At 33.5% G+C, this 18,589-nt stretch overlaps 1 protein-coding gene across 1 annotated transcript in view; it reads left to right on the top strand.

Annotated features, from left to right (window-relative positions):
• wb (wing blister) overlaps positions 1–18,589 on the top strand; it is a 600,221-nt gene that overhangs the window by 235,845 nt on the left and 345,787 nt on the right. The window contains exon 3 of the mRNA XM_072533566.1: positions 168–410. Coding sequence (XP_072389667.1) covers positions 168–410 — 243 coding nt within the window. The remainder of the gene's footprint in view (positions 1–167; positions 411–18,589) is intronic.

Raw genomic sequence — 18,589 nt, 5'->3', positions numbered from 1 at the left:
AATCAAATGAAAAAAATTGATCTCTAAATTGTTTGCGACAATTTTGTAACAACATTATACTACAGCATTGTTTAACATATTTTCTATTTTATCCTTAAATACATATGTAATGTTTCTATAAGATTTCTAGAATAAACAAATAAATTTAATTAACTTTTCAATTACAGGTGTACCAAATTGCCTACGTCATAATTAAAATGGCGAATTCCCCACGACCAGGAACTTGGATTTTAGAACGTTCCATAGACGATCAAAATTACGAGCCTTGGCAGTATTTTGCACGAACAGACAAAGAGTGTCTCGAACGTTTCGGAATTCCAGCTACAAAAGGAAAGCCGCACTACTTTACCGACAACGAAGTGATATGTACTTCTTTTTATTCCAAGTTGACTCCTATGGAGAATGGAGAGGTAAGTTTAGAATAAGCGAAATAGTTTTCAATCGTTTAAAAAAATGTGTGTTACATAAGCAGTTGTAAAGTCTTTTATTTATTTATAATTATTTATATTTTGTTGTGAATTCTTTAATTTATAATGTCTTGTTCTTATCTTAATTTACTAAAGGTTCAATATTTATAACACTTACGAATTTAATTTATTTTCTTTATTTATATTAATTTATCTTACAATAATTTATATATCCGAACGTAACAATTAAATTCGCGAGCGCGTCTTCAGAATTAACTGACTCTTCAATGAAAAATCCATTATTATATATGAAAACACAACGGGCCTAGAATTCAGGAGAATCCCTCTGATTTATACTAGAAGGTAAATGTGGGTCATCGTCTGACCGGTTTTCTTTCTGCCAGCTGGTAGAATTATCTCGTACAATCTACAACATATTAGTGAATAAAAAAACATGTTTACAGGTTTTTAAATATGACTCATATTTTTACCTAACACAGTAATTGTAACACAAAATATGCTTTCAGGATATAAGGAAGGCTTGCAACTGTATTGGAAAGTATACACTATTATATCTCTAAAATAGATCTACATATTGATATTAAAGACAAGGTAACTAACTGTTTTTTGACACTTTTTGATACAGGGATCTAACAACTGTGTTTTAATAAATTTAGTGATAACAATGTGTAATAAAAAAAATATACAAAACATTAAAGTCACTTTTTACTTATAAACAATAGAAAATGGCCATTTGATTTTAAATACTACAGGTAAAGACCGGCAAATTATATGGAAAAGTGACACAATTTTATTGAAAAAGCAAAGAAAAAGTTAAAACTTAAAATGAGAGTTCGTAAAATTATTTTTGTTAATTCATTGCTTAATTATTGAAAAAATGCTTCAATAGTCGATTTTTTGAATAATATTAATAAGTCATCTAAAAATGTACAAAAAACTTGTGAGAATGGGGACAATATCACAAATATTAAGCTTTAAAAAATTCAAGAAGTTTCATTTAATAGTTATTGGAAAGCTTAAAAAAAAGTTTATCCTAAAAAGCTTTTATCTACACTGTTATTATGAGTAAACTATTGGGTCTATATGAATTCTGAAAGCTCCAAATTAAAGAAAAAGGCTTATTTTATTGAATTAAATCATTTAACGATTAAAATGTTAATGTTAAATATTGTAAAATAGGTTTGCATATGGTTTTAAGCTTATTATTCTTCTTATTCTTTTGGCATTATAACCCTGGATGGGTCTTTGCCTGTCTGGCTATGTCCTTCCATGCAGATCTCTCTTAGGTTCTTCTCCTCCATTGCCTTATATTCATGGTTTTCAGGTCGTCTTTCACGTCATCCAACCATCTCGTCCTGGGCCTTCCTTTTTTCCGCCTTTCTACCGGCTTCCACAATAACATCTTCCTTGTCGTTTTCGTGACTTCTTCTCGCTGAACATGTCCCAGCCATGACAGTCTTTGACTTTTCACAAATCTTACAATGTCATACCCTTCATTCAGTTCATTAACCTCGTCGTTACTCCTGATTCTCCATGTGCCGTCTTCCTCTTGCACCGGCCCATATATTTTTTTCAGTACCTTTCTCTCGAATGTCCTGAGTTGGGCTTCCTCTTTGTTCGTCATTACCCAGGTTTCACAACTATAGGTTACTACGGGTCTAATCAAAGTTATGTAGATAGTCATTTTGGTTCTTTTGTCTAATAATTTCGATGTCACCAATGTTTTATTAGCATAGTATGTACGATTTTCACTGGAAATACGTGCATTAATTTCGCTACTTACGGAATTCTTCTGATTGATTTCTGTGCCCAGATTGTAACGAAATATTTTGTCTACCACATAGGGTATTACTATGGGGGGTTGAAAATTGGGGACAGAGGGTGTGAGATAGGGCAAGCAAAATAAACGGAACTTATGCGAACGGCACTCAGGGTTTATTTGGAGTAGCTGGGTCGTAGATAAGTGAATGGCAAGGTGATTGGATCGGGACAACTACAAAAATGAAACAAAGGGGTACTTACATGAATCTCTTGGAACAAATGGACAAACAAAACAACAAGAAGGACCTCTACCTATTTTAAATAAGGACGCCGCTTCGAGGTGTCAAATTATAACGACATATGTGAGAAACAAATTGTTTTGGGGAAACATTTAAAAATTGTAACGAAAAGTAATTAAACATTTAATTTTCAATTTTCAAACAGTCTCACCACAAACAGTTACAAAAATAGACAATACAAAAATACTATATTTATAGTCACAAAAGTAAATACAAAAATAACAAATATAAACACTCACTCTCGTTACTGGGCTATAATTTATAGCAAAAATAAATTATTACAAATAAAAAATTATCTTTTTAAATGATGAAAGAAATTATTAATAAAAATGTTTATTTTTCTTTAAAATTTAAACATAAAAGTTACCTTGATTTCACTAAATTACTTTTGGGGGTGGAAACTAAACTTAACTGGAATTTCTGGGGGGTAGAACTAGGCTTAAACTCTCTGCCATACGAAAAAAAACTGAATATCACACTGCGAATTATTGAGGTTGGAAGTTGGGGCACTGGAACACAAACTTTGGAACTGGAAACTTTTCTCCTTAAAAAACTGGAACAGGTAGAACTTAACACAATAGCAAAATGTGGTTATTTTTCAAAATCTCACTTAGACTGCAACTATACATTGAACTGCTACTATTAACTGCCACAAAACTACTTATTTTCCATAAAAAGGGACAAAAAACGAGAAATTACAAATTCGACGAAACATTTGGACTCACGCTGAAGTCAACCGCTCTTGACCACTCCTCGGCAAGAGTGTCGCAATTATCTTTCCGGCGAAACCTTCTCAGCGATCTAAATGGATGTTTGTTTGAAATGCTGTATCGAGAGGCTTAAATTAAAGAAAAATATCAAAGAATATGTGTCCGTGATATAAACAAACTTAAAAAATGTGTTTATATCTACTCGGAAACGCAAAGAGAAAAACGAACACCAATACTTTGGTGTTCTAATACATATGAGAGGATTTCAATAAATACCAAGGAATTTACAAATGCTACAAGATATGTGAAAGCATCCACACGTTCAATAGTATAGCTGCCTATTGCTATATTATTTTCATTCTCAGATGTTCTTTTGATGGCCATACTTAGTTTTTGTTTCGTTTATTTTAAGCCCTCTTTTTTGTACTTCAGGATCAATTTCCTTGAACGTTTCCATTAGTCGTGTCTTGCTTCTACTAATAATGGCTGGCGACATCGTCTGCATATGCAGAAATTTGTAAACTAGGTTACTTGAATGATTCAAGAACTAGATTGAACAGCATAATTGAAAGTGGTTTCTGTCTCACCCCCATGTTGATGTCAAACAGGGGAGATAGTTCTCCATCTAGTCTAACTGCGGCTTTTGAACCCTGCAATATTATTTTTATGAGGCTGATATATTTTTTTAATATACCTAGATTTCGGAGATCTTCCAACATTTTGTCTCTTTTCACATTATCAAAAGTTTGTTTAAAGTCTATATACATATATATATATTTATGTATATATATGTATATAGATATATATATATATATATATATATATATATATATATATATATATATATATATATATATATATATATATAAGAAAAAAGAAGTACTTGTGACTCGTTTGGAACAAATATATAACTGTTTTGGATGGGTTGGAGTCAATAAAAGGGCTATTGGTTAACTATTTTTTTAATCTCGAGCTTTCAACTGTGTTTACAATTATTATCAAGAGCGAAAAAAGACAAAATATCTTACAAGGTTGAACTAAAAAGAAAAAACAATTTTTTGTTAACTTACCAAATAAAAATTAGTTTAGTAAGTAAAAATTACTGCTAATACATTTTCAAAATAATTAATATAAAAATGCTTTAATCTAACAAATATTTCTCTGAAAATTTTTATAATTTTGAAAACATTTTTTTAATACAAACAATGTTTTCAAATTTGAAAAAACGAATTTAGTATACAGCATTAGTTGTACTCAGTGTGAGGCTGAATATGTTGGTGAGACCGGAAGAAATCTTTCAAATCGCATTAGACCATATTATGGATTTTGATAACATTAAAATTTTATGTAGTAAAAGTAATAAATTTAAAAGGACTTTTTTGGAAATGGTTTGTATTAGCAAAAGTGATAATAATTTAAACAAAAGATCAGAAATTCAAAATCTAAGTAAAATTTATAATTATATTCTTTCTATGATTTATATATAAAACTTTTAAAATGTCATATTTAATTCTCCATATATCTGTTACATTTTTTCAGACATCTGTCAACGGTGAATAAATCTTCTTTATTTTTTTGTTACTAAACAAAAAAGAATGTTTAAACGAAATTTTACTTTTGGCAATATAATTGTCAAAAATAAAAATTTTATGTTGGCATTTATGACATTGAGGCTTATTTGTAATTGATTGCTATTTTAACTTATTTATAAATTCAATTATTTTTGTATTAAAAAAATGTTTTCAAAATTATAAAAATTTTCAGAGAAACATTTATTGGATTAAAACATTTTTATATTAATTATTTTGAAAATGTATTAGCAGTAATTTTTACTTACTAAACTAATTTTTATTTGGTAAGTTAACAAAAAATTGTTTTTTCTTTTTAGTTCAACCTTGTAAGATATTTTGTCTTTTTTAGCTCTTGATAATAATTATTGTAAACACAGTTGAAAGCTCGAGATTAAAAAAATAGTTAACCAATAGCCCTTTTATTGACTCCAACCCATCCAAAACAGTTATATATTTATATATATATATATATATATATATATATATATATATATATATATATGTGTGTGTATATATATATATATATATATATATATATATATATATATATATATATATATTATATGCTTTTATCCAAATTCGTTGTTTTGAAATACTGAATATTTGAAGAAAATGTACTCACATTTTAATTTTGTTAAAGGCTTATGAGTGATCAACCACTAGTAATTTACATCATGTAAGAATTCATTTAAAAGCTTCGAGAGTTGTAAATTATGTTATTCTACATTCTATTGGCTGGTTAGTTTATTAAAAGGCATATTTCGCATATTATTCCACGTATTTTTACCAAGAAGATGAGAAATCACCTTCATTATCGGTCTTATAAATGAAGAATTTAAAAGGATATCTTATCTAAATCAGATCGGCTAATCTAGTTAGATATAATTGGTTTAAAGGTACTTTTTCCAATTAATTATAATCGAACATGAAAAGAATATTCTTGGAACGGATGCTTGTATTCCATGATGCATCTACATATTAATAACTTCTTTATCATGTAATGTTTCTAGTGATAGTTTAATGAAGCCACAAATACATAAAAATGTTTTTAATTTATGTGGTAACATCAACACCTGCAAAACATTAAAGCACTTCTTTTAATCTTTAATTATGCAATTACAATTTCTTATAATTTGGTATACTTTCAATTCATTTAATCAACGGAAGCAAATTATAAGATATTATACGTTATATAGAAAAAATCAACGAAACATAACCTTATTTTAAATCCTTTTTGTTCTGAATTAGATATATAGACAATAAACATGAAAAAATAAATGAGGAATTCATCAGACTGCATATCAATCAATTAATATTAACAAAAATAAAGCAGTCTCAAAGAAAAGTGACAATAAAAACAAACCTAGGTAGTGTTGTATTATTAACTAGTAATTTTGACCGTCGCATGCGACAAGGATTCAATCAATTGCTATCCACAGTTACTCCTCAAATTTCTAAAGTAATAAACTTCTTGCATGTAAGCCAAGTAAATAAAAAGTAGAATATGGTACTCTTCTAACCTGACATCATGTTTTTCACTGTATCCGGTATATATATATATATATATATATATATATATATATATATATATATATATATATATATATATATATATATATATATATATATATATATATATGTATATATATATATATATATATATATATATGTATATATATATATATATATATATATATATATATATATATATATATATATATATATATATTCAGGGATTCTACAGTATTCACTGCCTTCCCTCCCTCAACCATTTCCATCGCTCTCTGTTGTCCCATTCTCCATCGTTTAGAACTCTCTTACTCATGGCGTCCTCTACTTCGTTCCTCCAGGATTTTCGGGATCGTCCCCTTTCCCTCCTTCCTATGGGCTCCATTCGGTTATTCTCTTTATCCATCTGCTGTCGCTAGTTCTTCTTACATGTCCATACCACTTTAGTCTTTTTTGTTCTATATATGTATATATATATATATATATATATATATATATATATATATATATATATATATATGTATATATATACATATATATTGATGACACGCTATATACATTATTATGTACTATACGTCTTACCTCGTTTGATTTGATGTATCATATGCTACGATTCGGCTAGTTGTTTATTTTGTACTCAGTCAAAGGCCTTCTTCAGGTTAATAAATCAAATTTACATAGTGTATTATTATCATCAATAGTGTCATGTCATATCTCGTATGTCGCTATACGTTCATTAATAATGAGTGTCCTTTTGGTAGTCGCCTTTTCTCTTTTTTTTGTTTTTTTCAGAATTTTATTAAGTGCTTTTTAAAGCTTTTTTTTTCTAATTAGTCACGCCTACGTATTGTAAATATTTAATGATCTTGGAAAAATTAGGCGAATGATAAGAAGGTATGGGAGCTGATGTTAGAACAAGCCAAGACTCACTAAAGGTTGTAGAGCCAATGATGATGATGAATTTTTAATAAGAATGGTTTCAACTCAGCTGTTTTTTCTGTTCTTACTTCTTATTTAGATAAAAAGTAAATAAAAAGTAGGATATGGTACTCTTCTGACCTGACATCATGTTTTTTTTTATATCCGGTATATACACTCAAGTGCAAAAAAATCTATCCATTCATTATTTCTTATTTATTTGAAGTTGTATAATTTTAGAGACATTAAATTACGTATGTAAATTTAGGTGTACCCTCGTATACGAGAAATAAAATAATATTTTTAATATTACTTTTTATATTTCTTAAAACAAATTGGTATTTCAGGTTTTTGTCAAAAAGGGTCTGAAGCAAGTAAATATTTATTGAATATTGTTTTTAATTCAACAACCATACTAGTGTAGTGATTTTATTTTCAAAACGTGTTATATTTTTATTTAATTATCCTTCCTAAATGTTTCTAACTCCGACAGATGCTGCAAGGGCAGTGACTTTAGTTCAAGATGGTCGTAGCCAATATTATGCAGCTGAAATGTTGGGTGTTAGTCGATCTTCGGTTCAAAGAGCAGTTCGTCGTTTTAGCGACACCGGTAACTTCACAACAAGACCAGGATCAGGTCGTAGAAGGGTAACATCCGAAAGAGATGATCGATTTCTGGTCTCATCATGTTTGAGAAATCGGCATCTAACTTCAGTTGAACTGGCAAATTGTATGAGCGAAGTGAGAAATGTGGATGTAAGCAGATGGGCAGTTCGTCGACGATTTGTAGAAGGTAATTTATTATCCAGAAGGCCAGCTCTATCTCCAATACTATCCATAGAACATCGCAGAGCTCGCCTTGCCTTTGCAAGAGAACATGAAAACTGGAGTGATGCAGATTGGAGCAATGTATTGTTCTCAGATGAGTCCAGATTTTGTCTAAGGTCACCAGACGGGCGATATTTTTAATGTAATATTGCGGAAAGGATAAGTTATCGGGGGGCTCCGTTATGGTTTGGGCTGGTATCAGTTCAGAAGCCCATATGATTTAGTTATTGTAGATAGAGGTTCTATGACTGCTGCAAGATACATAACAAGTAATTTAGATCAGCATGTGGTACCTTTTGCTCCTTTCATTGGACCTAATTTTATTTTTATATCTATATATATATATATATATATATATATATATAATCAAGAAAGGGGACTGAGCATAGATCATCCTCATGTTGGATTGTGAACTGTAATAGAGGGTCATAACTATTGAATACATTTAAGATTTCTGTAGATCCATTGCTACGAATAGCTAGGATTGTCATTCACATACTTTTTTACAAAAGGAATATGAAAGGAGAATTCTTGGATCACCATATCCAGTAAATGATCCATCACATAACAGGCCAAAATGGGAGAGATAGTATCTCCCATAGGAGTTTCTTGTGTTTGTCTAAACACAGTATTATTGAATGTGAAATAGGTGTTATTAAACAAAAAAGAGATGAGTTTTTTTGAAGTACACCAAGCTGATATTGCAGTGAGAACTAATAAAATTCCAATTGTTTTCAATAGCTATTAAAGCTGCATCTAGATGTACATTGGTGAATAATGAAACTACATAGTAATATTTATTCGAAACATATGCATTGGTTAAGATCTCAGGTAAAAAAGATGCTATTAAATTAGTAGGGGCACCAATACATGCAACAATGGGACGAACTGCAAGCTGTGGTTAATGGATCTTGGGCAACGCGTAAAATTTGGGTATAACACCCTTGTAGCTAGTTAGTTTTTTCTTTGTAGCCTCATCTATTTGCCTTGAGCCACACAATTCCTTAATGAGGTTGTTACATTTGGTTTGAACAGTGTTAGTTGGATCTCTGTTCAATCTCTCATATGCATTATCAGAATTGAGCAATTCAAGGCATAGATCTAAATATCTCTGATTTTCCAGAACTATAGTTACATTACATTTGTCTGAAGGCATTACAATGATGTTAGTGTTTTCACTAAGAAACTTATGAGTTTTTTGTAACATAGCTCTGAAAAAGTAAAAGCTATTTTTGTTATTGTTTTTATGTAAATAATCGGTAATGATGTACGTAGATCCAGCTATAAGTACGTCCCTCTGATGCACATCAGTGATAGAATACATAATTGTTTCAACGTCAGCCAACATATCCTTAATAGGGATGTCTTTCCCTAAGATAGATTCTATGCTAAACTTAGGACCTAAAAACAAAAATCTAGAGATATCATCTGGTAAAGTTACATTGGAAAGGTTCTTAATCCAGCCCGGCTTTGTCTTTAGTTTTAAGTTCAGCTCAAGATTGAATAGCCTATTATATTTGTTAGTGTTACTTAATTTGGTTTTGTGAAAAGTTCTGTTATATACAACTTGTTGTTTACTAGAAAAGTTATTAAAAATGAATTCAGAAGTTAATTGAATGATGTTTCTTTTGAATTTTGATAAGTTAGACTCTAAACTGTGAATGACTTTAATGCAATTTGAAATTTCTAAATTCAAAATTCTGTTTTCTAACCTGGTAAATTGTAAAGTGTCCTTTGTCCTGTCTTTGCAACAATTTTGTGATGGATGAAGTGGAACGTGTAATGTGTGAAGCTGTGATGTTGGATGATCTACAGCGTAATAGAAAACACCTCTTGTTGTATTCTCTTGCAAGTTTTTGTTTGGTCTTAGCCCAATCCTTGAGTGCTTGTACTGCGAGGTCACCATAACGATAAGCGATGTTTTGATAGAATCCCATGCCTTAAAAAATCCATTCTTGCTTCTTATTTAGATAAAAAGACGTTACTTTTTAGGAGTGTTAGATTGGAGACTCTATTTTCACAAGTACTTTCCTTTCCCTTATAGATCCATAGTCGGAATTACTACTGGTTTTATTTGAGTTGTTAGAACCCATTGGTCGCATATGCAAAAAAGCATATCTAAAATATATAACATCCACAACAGAAAGTAGTATAATCACTATAATCATATAAATCAATATAGAACAAAAATTAAGCCGAAAGTAAATTATATAACCATAAAACACTGAAAACTTCTACAAAATTTATTAAAATATCTTATCACTACAGCTGTTTCAGCAGAGTGCCGTTCTCAAGTCTTGAGGAGAGTCTCAGGTCTTCTCGACTTGAGAAAGGCACTCTGCCCGAACAGCTGTATAGTGATAAGATATTTAAATAAATTTTGTGAAAGTTTTCAGTGTTTTATTGTTAAATAAAAAGAATTTCAATCAAGTAACGGTCAAATCCATTACTTATTCGGAAGTAAATTTGTATTAAAGTTAATCCATAACCATAAACATTGTAGAATATTGAGTAACATGCAACTCGTTTTGTAAAAAGTAATAAAGATATGCTATAATATATCTCTAAAAATAAGAATACATCTCCTTCATCATCAATTTTATTGTACCCGCAATTTTGGATTAATTTCATGAAATTTATCACTAATTAAAGTTATATCTGCTGCCATCAATTCTCGAAGTAAACTGTGAGAATTGGAAACAGATAAGGTTTAATGAAGCGAGTCAGAACTAACTACTACGATGTTAAAAAATACTCGTTATAGGAGGTTTCACTATAGGACGAAGAGGTTATAATCTATAACGACTTCAATCGTTAGTTATTATTAATTGCATTTTGCTTCAATGAATTACTCTGTAATCTATTATGGTTTTTTATATCGTGATGGCTATATAAACTTTAAATAGTTGATAGGATAGAAAATTATAATCATAATGTGCCAGATTTTCCAATTCTTAACAAATAATTATAAAATACGTGGGGCAGTAAAGCAAAAGAAGGGAAATGGTGGTAAAGAGGTAAGGAAAATCATTTTGAATGAAGAATACAATTTAAAATGGTCTCCCCTTCTAGAAAATGTTTTGTATTTTTCTTAATACTTAACGATGAAATCTCATCCACCCGTCTAAAAATAGAAAGTAAAACACTAAAAAAATGCAAATAAAATTTGAAACGCAAAAGTTTATTTTTTGGGCAGCGAGGTTAAAATAGAAAATAAGATTCAGATAAATATTTCACCTATTTCAAAGCAATATTCATGTGACGCCTACACTTTAATAGCTTACTCTTTCATACTAAATACGATTGACAGGTCGATTAGTGAAACTATTCTAAAGCATAATTGAATATTTGCTGAACCAGAGCCGCGAGCTGAGGTTTTTGGGACAATGAACGCATACAACAACAAACTAATCCCGTTCTTCTCAAACGTTTAAAATTACATACAACTTCAAATAATTTTAAGGAGTTACTGGTATTTTTATAAAATTACTGCAAAATGACCACTGTTACACTGCATTCATACCATTATTCTGTTTGTCTTTATCACTAGACATGATCGGCTTTCCTTATCGAATGTTTTCTTAAGTTTCTATTTCGGCTTAACATATTGGCTACCAATGTAATTTAGTACCAAATATTTATTGTTTATTGTGTCAAAGACAATGTAACAATAATATCAGAAACACTATTTTTTCTATCCAGGAAGACTACGAAAATGATGGAACGATGGAACTTACTGGAGACACATTAAAAAACAGACAGAGTCATGTCTATATAAAAAGAAGAAGAAGAAGAAGAAAAACTATTTTTGCTAAATATTCAAGTTAGACAAACGTGTACAGGTGACAAGGTACACAAATTTTGCAAAAACGTATATTTAAAATTGTTAGATGCCGACAAACACACAGTCCCTATCCCTTCTACTTTTTTTTTCGTCTTTATAGAGGGGGGTCTGGAATCTTCAAAAGACATCTCAGTCCAGGGCGCCGCCTGACTAACTTTAGTGCAGGATTCGTTCTTCGTACTCCCGGCGATAGTTCCCGAGGTACTTTAAAATGCCCTCTCGTCGCCGAGTCTACGCCGAACGCCTACCTGCTAAACCAGACCCTCCTCTGTCATCCGGCGATCCGGAAGCAGAATGGCCGCTGTAAGGCCGGCATCACTTCCAAATCACTACCTTTATTCATTCATTCTCCATTCATACACATCCACACTCTATTCATCAGCAAGGAGGTTCCTTGTCTCGTTCCAGGTAGCGCGTAGAAGACACTCATCGCTCCTAGTTCGGTATGATTTCGACATACAGTGTGACCCACTTTTCTAGCTTCACCTTTCAGCATCATTCACTCTTACCTTTAGCGTTGGTTTAGCAGTCTTTCTTCCTCTTCCTTTTTCTTGATCACTGCACGGATATAGCTGTGTATGTTAGTCCAAACTAATTTATTTTCAATCATTCTCTCAATCATTTCTCTCCCTGTAACAAAATTCACACCTGTCTCTATCTCCATTCTGTTCCTTTCCACTATCCATCTGCTGCAATCTAACATCGTATGTGTCACAGTGTCCGAGTATCCACAGTATAGGCATTCATCTGTATCAGCCTTTCCGATCCTATAGAGGTAGGCCCTAAAACACCCGTGTCCTGTGAGCACCTGCGTCAGGAAATAATCCAGTCGCCTGTGGCCACAGTCCACCCAATCTCTTATGTTCGGGATCAGCATTTTCTTCCACTGTGCCACATCTTCCGTGTTGTTCCATTCTTCTTGCCATCGTTCAACTGACCTTTCCCTTTCCTGTCTTTTCTCGGCCATAGTAAGGTTTGGACCTCTTCTCTCAGAAAGCTCTTTTCTTTCCACCGCCAAAACATGCAACGGAACACATCCAGTGATGGTCCATAAGGCTACCGCAGACACAGTCCTGTAGGCGCATGCCACTCGCAACAGACTTGTTCTGTCTACTCGTGTCATGAGACTCCTACAGGCAGTTATCTCTACCGCCTCGCTCCAGACTGGTGCCGCGTAGAGGACGATCGATTGTACAACACCGTGTAAGACCCTCCTCCTTTCGGATTTGGGTCCTCCAATGTTCGGCATCACCCTTTCCAACGCAGGCGCACTATTCGCAGCCTTCCGGACCACCTCCCGCACGTGCTCTCCCCATTTTCCATTCTGGTGCAATGTCACTCCTAGATACTTTACTTGTTTCTTAGGTGTTAGACATGCTCCCGCACATTTTAATTCAATATTTTGCCTATTCCTTGTCCCCTTCAGAATGATGGCTTCGGTTTTCTCTGTCGCAAGTTTCAGTCCGTGCTGCGTTATCCATTTCTTTACGACTCCGCCTGCGTTTCTAACCCGGTATTTGAGATCTGGCTCATCCCGGGCCACTACCAGTACGGCGAGGTCATCCGCGAATGCGAAGGGGGTTGTACCCTCTCCGTATTCACAGTGTATAACCCCGTCATATGCCAGATTCCATAGCGTCGGGCCCAAGACAGATCCCTGGGGTACCCCGGCCGTCACGTCCACGATCGTGCCCTTTTCCACCATAATCCTTCTCTCGGACAGATACTCCGCCACCACATTTATCAGGTAACCAGAACATTCTCTCTCCTCCATTGCCTTCATTACCTCGTTCCACTGCAACGTATTGAATGCATTCTTAACATCAAACAACAGCAGAGCCGCCCAGCGATGTTCATCCCCTCTGTTGCGCAATGCTTCGATTATGTTATATGTCGACTGCTCCCGACATCAATACACGAGATCTGGCTATTCATTTGTAGTTTAGAAAAATGGAATATTATTTCTATTAAAACGCTATTAGTCATCAGAGAAAAACAAAACCCCAGAGAGAAAAATAAACAGACCAACAGAGGATAGTTCGTAGCTCTAAAAATTCGATAAACATTGCAAATCGCCACACTGTGTGGTCCCCAAGGGTATAGGACCAAAAGAACATTAATAGAATCCTCACATAGATATTCTACCAAAAAAATAACAAATAATTTAAAAAACGGCTTAGGCCAAAAAAAAAGTTTTAAAAAACTTATAAAATCCGGCAAAAGGCAACCAAAAAAATAAATAAAAAACAAAACACCCGCGCAAGTAGGGCTCAAACACTTTATAACGAACTGGATGTAGTCCGGAGGGGAGACTTGGGGCCCAAGCAAGCAATTTTAGTCACTAGAGGATAACAGGAACAAAGGGCATCCTGATGTCCTGAATTTGAATCGGTTAGGGAACCACGTTGGAGTTCTATGACCCAGGACTCCCACATGAAGAGCATTTGGCTGATAGTTGTGCCCCTAACGTGCATTAGAGTGCTATATGGGGGAAAGGGATAGTCTGGAGCATTGGAGCGCGGTTGTGTGTCTCTTGTTTTTAACTCGAGTTAATACACCTCGCTTCAATGAATTGTTACACCCGAACTTAATTCTTAGGGGTGAACATGTTTCACATGCTGGGTTTAATTAAATTTCTTGCTTGCTTGCTGAAACGCTATTCTAATAGATTTTAAGTGTTCATTGTGTCGAATTGTTTTATAAAATAACATTAAGTAGCTGCAGCGAATTTCTGGTCACTCTTTGTAGTTTCTACTATGTCTGAAAAACAAATGAACCAATGACTGACATGGTATGATAAAATCTTATCGGACGGGGATAATACTTCTGATATCGAGGAACCATTTGAGGACAGCGGACGTGTATATGAGATGTTAGACGACGGTACCGAGGAGAGCAGTGAGGAGGATGTAGAAGATGAACCAAAAAGGACAGAGTTTAAATCTATTGAGGGAGGTAAAGAATGGGGAGAGGTAAATGGTGCAAACTTAAAAGATTTAAACCTTGAATATGTTGCCTGTGAGAGTCCATTTCAAATAGGTAGAAAGAAATAAGAATAAGACTTACAATTAATTTATTCTACCGCCAAGTACCGGTTTCGCATAACATAATTTGCTATGCATCTTCATCATCTTCTTACCATGTATCTTAAGACCTGAAAATGCATAGCAAATTATAGTATGCGAAGCCGGTCGTTAGTGGTAGAATAAGTAATAAGAGTAAGTCTTATTCTAATTTTTTTTTAACTATTTAAAAGATTTAGTATATTCTGGAACGGGAGGAGATAATACTGTCTTAGACTGTGATATCAGTCCAATAAAAATTTTATCTGCTATAATTGATGATAAGTGTTAGACCTAATTAGAATTCAGACGGATATTCTGATAACCACACTAATGATCCCAATGATCGACTAGCCAAAATTAGACCACTAGTCGATATTTTCTTATACACAAATATAAACACTCATAAACTCCCAAAGAAGTTGTCGTAATTGATGAATCGATGGTACCGTTTAGAGGTCGATTAATTTTTAAGCAATGCATTCCTGGAAAAGCTTCCAAATATGGTGTAAAATTATTTAAAATTGATTCTTATTATGTGATTATATGATTTTTAAGGTTATACTTACCGCGTTTAGATTTACGAGGGTCAAATGAAACAGAAAAAAGTGAAGAGAGAACGAGTAAAATAGTTGTTTATGAATTTCTTAAAGAGTATATTGGATGCGGCAGAACTTTAGTAGTAGATAATTTTTATACTAACCAACAATAAGCTCAAATGTTAGAAAAAAGCTCTATTTTTTTTAATTGGAACAATAACAAAAAACGTTAAAAATTTACCAAAGTCTATTCTAGGACCTAAAGAGATGAAACGTGGGGAAATTGTAGGAGAGGAAAGTAAAAAAGGATATGTAGTTGGGAATTGGAAGGATAAGAGGAACGTAAGGTTTCTATCAACAAAACATACATTGAAAATGTTTGAACTTGATTAAATCATTGTTCAGATTTTATAATTTTTTGTAACTTGCCTATCCGTTACGAATGTTGGCGATCATCATGGCAATCTTTATCTTATCTGCAGCAGCACGGAAAAGCCTCACAGATGTTGTGTTGAACCAGATTCTGAGGTCTTTAACCAAGATGTTCTTCTTCTTCCTGGACCTCGTTTTCTAAATTATTTTCCTTGCAGGATGGCTTGAAGGAGAGTATATCTGGATTTATTTCGCATAATATGTCCGAAGAACTGTAACTTTCGAGATTTGATGGTGGTCAGTACTTCTCGGTTCTTATTCATTCTTCTGAGGACCTCCTCATTTTTGACTCGGTCAGTCCACGGGATCTTAAGAATTCTCCGATATAGCCACATCTCAAATGCTTTCAGTTTTCTGCAATATCTTAGTTCAAGGTCCACGATTCAACACCATAAAAAAGGACAGAGCAGAAAAGGATCTAGCTTTTCCGATGCGTGCTCTAATCTCCTGGTTGTTGGTCCATTCTTCATTTATTATGGTGCCGAGGTAGTTGTAGTGCGTCACTCTTTCTACAGGGGATTGGTTGACGTAGAGTTGACCTTCTGTTATTCTTTTCTTGCTAATTATCATAAGCTTTGTTTTCTTAACGTTTATATTGAGTCCATATTGTTGACTGTAATACGTGATTTTGTTCATAAGAACTTGTAGGTCTTCTAAGTTGTCCGCAAATACTATGTTGTCATCTGCATATCTGATGTTGTTTAGCCGGCAACCATTTAGTAGAATATATTTTCAGTTTCGTGCAAAGCTTCGATAAATATTCTTTCAGAGTACAGATTGAAGATTAAAGGAGATAAAATACAGGCTTGCCTCACTCCACGCATGATTTTCACATAGTCAGTGTGTTCACCTTCAACTCTGAGATTTGCTGTCTGATTCCAGTGAATTCCAGAACAACTCGAGTATTTATGTTCAAGTAAATGATACAAGAGGATAATATGGAAATTAAAATAAATGGAAAGGATCTGAACCTCCTAAAATTTGCTGATGACATCGTTATAATATTCGATAGAGTTGATAAAGCTATAATAGTGCTAGAAACGCTTTATGAAGCATCAAAAACAATTGGTCTTAAATTTAACACGTCAAAGACAAAATTTATGACCAACCTTGTAGTCAGCAATAAAATTCCAAATAATAGCTTACAAATATCTAGGGCATGAGATTCGCTTAGGCCGAAATGATCAGACAACTGAAATACAAAGAAGGATGGGTCTCACATGGGCTGCCTTAACATTTTCAAGTCTAATATTCTAGTTTGTTTAAAAAGAAAGGTTTTTAACCAATGTGTTTTACCGCTCTGTGTTACCAATGTCTTTATCGGTACAGAAACACTAACTCTGATAAAACGAACCATAAATAAAATAAGAGTTACACAACACGCTATGGAAAGATCAATGTTAAGTATTACCATTAGAGAGAAAATCATCATCATCATCTTGGTGCTACAGCCCTTAGAGGTCCTCGACCTTCTCAAGCTTTGTACGCCATTCTATTCTGTCCCTCGCTTGCATTTTCCAGTTGCCGACTCCGATCTTCTCGGCATCTTGTGTTACCCCGTCCATCCACCTTAGCTTTGGTCTACCCCGTCTTCTCATTCCTACGGGTTGCGCTGTTAGAATCTTTTTTATCATGTTTGACTCAGGGGCCCGGGCTACATGTCCTGCCCACTGCAGGTGGTTTCGCTTAATTATAGTGGTAATATCTTTACCACCAAACGTATGCTTGTAGATATTCTGCAGTTTAAAGTTATATCTAAGCCTCCATACTCCGTTCTTACAGACCGCTCCGAATATCTTGCGTAGCACCTTTCTTTCAAAAATGGATAGAGCGGATTCATCTGTTTTCGTTAGCGTCCATACCTCTGATCCATATGTGAGAACGGGGACTATCAGTGTTCTATACAGCCTTATACGAGTTTTTTGAGACAGACGTTTGTTAGCTAAGTACTTTGATAGACCATGATAACACCTGTTTGCAATTATTATTCGCCTTTTTATTTCCTCAGATGTGTTATTATTGGGGTTAACCGATGTCCCTAGATATATGAACTCTTTAGAGATTAGAGAGAAAGTACCAAACCTATAAATAAGAAGAAGACTAGAAATCACCGATGCAATTGAAAAAATCGCCATGGTTAAAAGGGCTTGGTCTGGATATGTTGCCAGATTGACGGGTGATAGATCGATTAGAAAGATTCTGGAGTGGCGACCAAGATAAGAGGCATATTGAAGCAGAGAACGACCACCGACTAGATGGACGGATGATATAAAGCGAATCACCAAAAAGTTGATGCAAGAACCTCAAGATAGAAATAGGTGAAAAACTTTACGAGATGCCTACGTTCAGCAGCTTTAGGTATCTTATAAGATGTCTAAAGAAAACAGAAAAATGCAAATAAACGAAATTGGACAAAAAAGAGGAGAGACGATTAAAGAAATGAGAGCAATTAGTGCAAAAGGGAGAAACATAATTAATTTATAAGCGTCCTTACTCGACGCAATGAGTACAAGAATGATGGTAATTTATATGGGTAAATTGTTGATGCATAGTGGAATATAAATATTCCCAGCATCGCTCTGAATGGCTTGATTAAGCTTGGGTATACAATTTATTTTAATTGCTATCGACACATTTAACTTCATATTTCCTCACTAGAGGTCTCTAGTAGCATACTTTGGTAATTGT

Source organism: Diabrotica undecimpunctata, chromosome 5 (assembly GCF_040954645.1).
Source record: "Diabrotica undecimpunctata isolate CICGRU chromosome 5, icDiaUnde3, whole genome shotgun sequence".
NCBI classification, from domain to species: Eukaryota; Metazoa; Arthropoda; class Insecta; order Coleoptera; family Chrysomelidae; genus Diabrotica; species Diabrotica undecimpunctata.
This window is presented reverse-complemented; position numbering and strand designations above follow the sequence as displayed.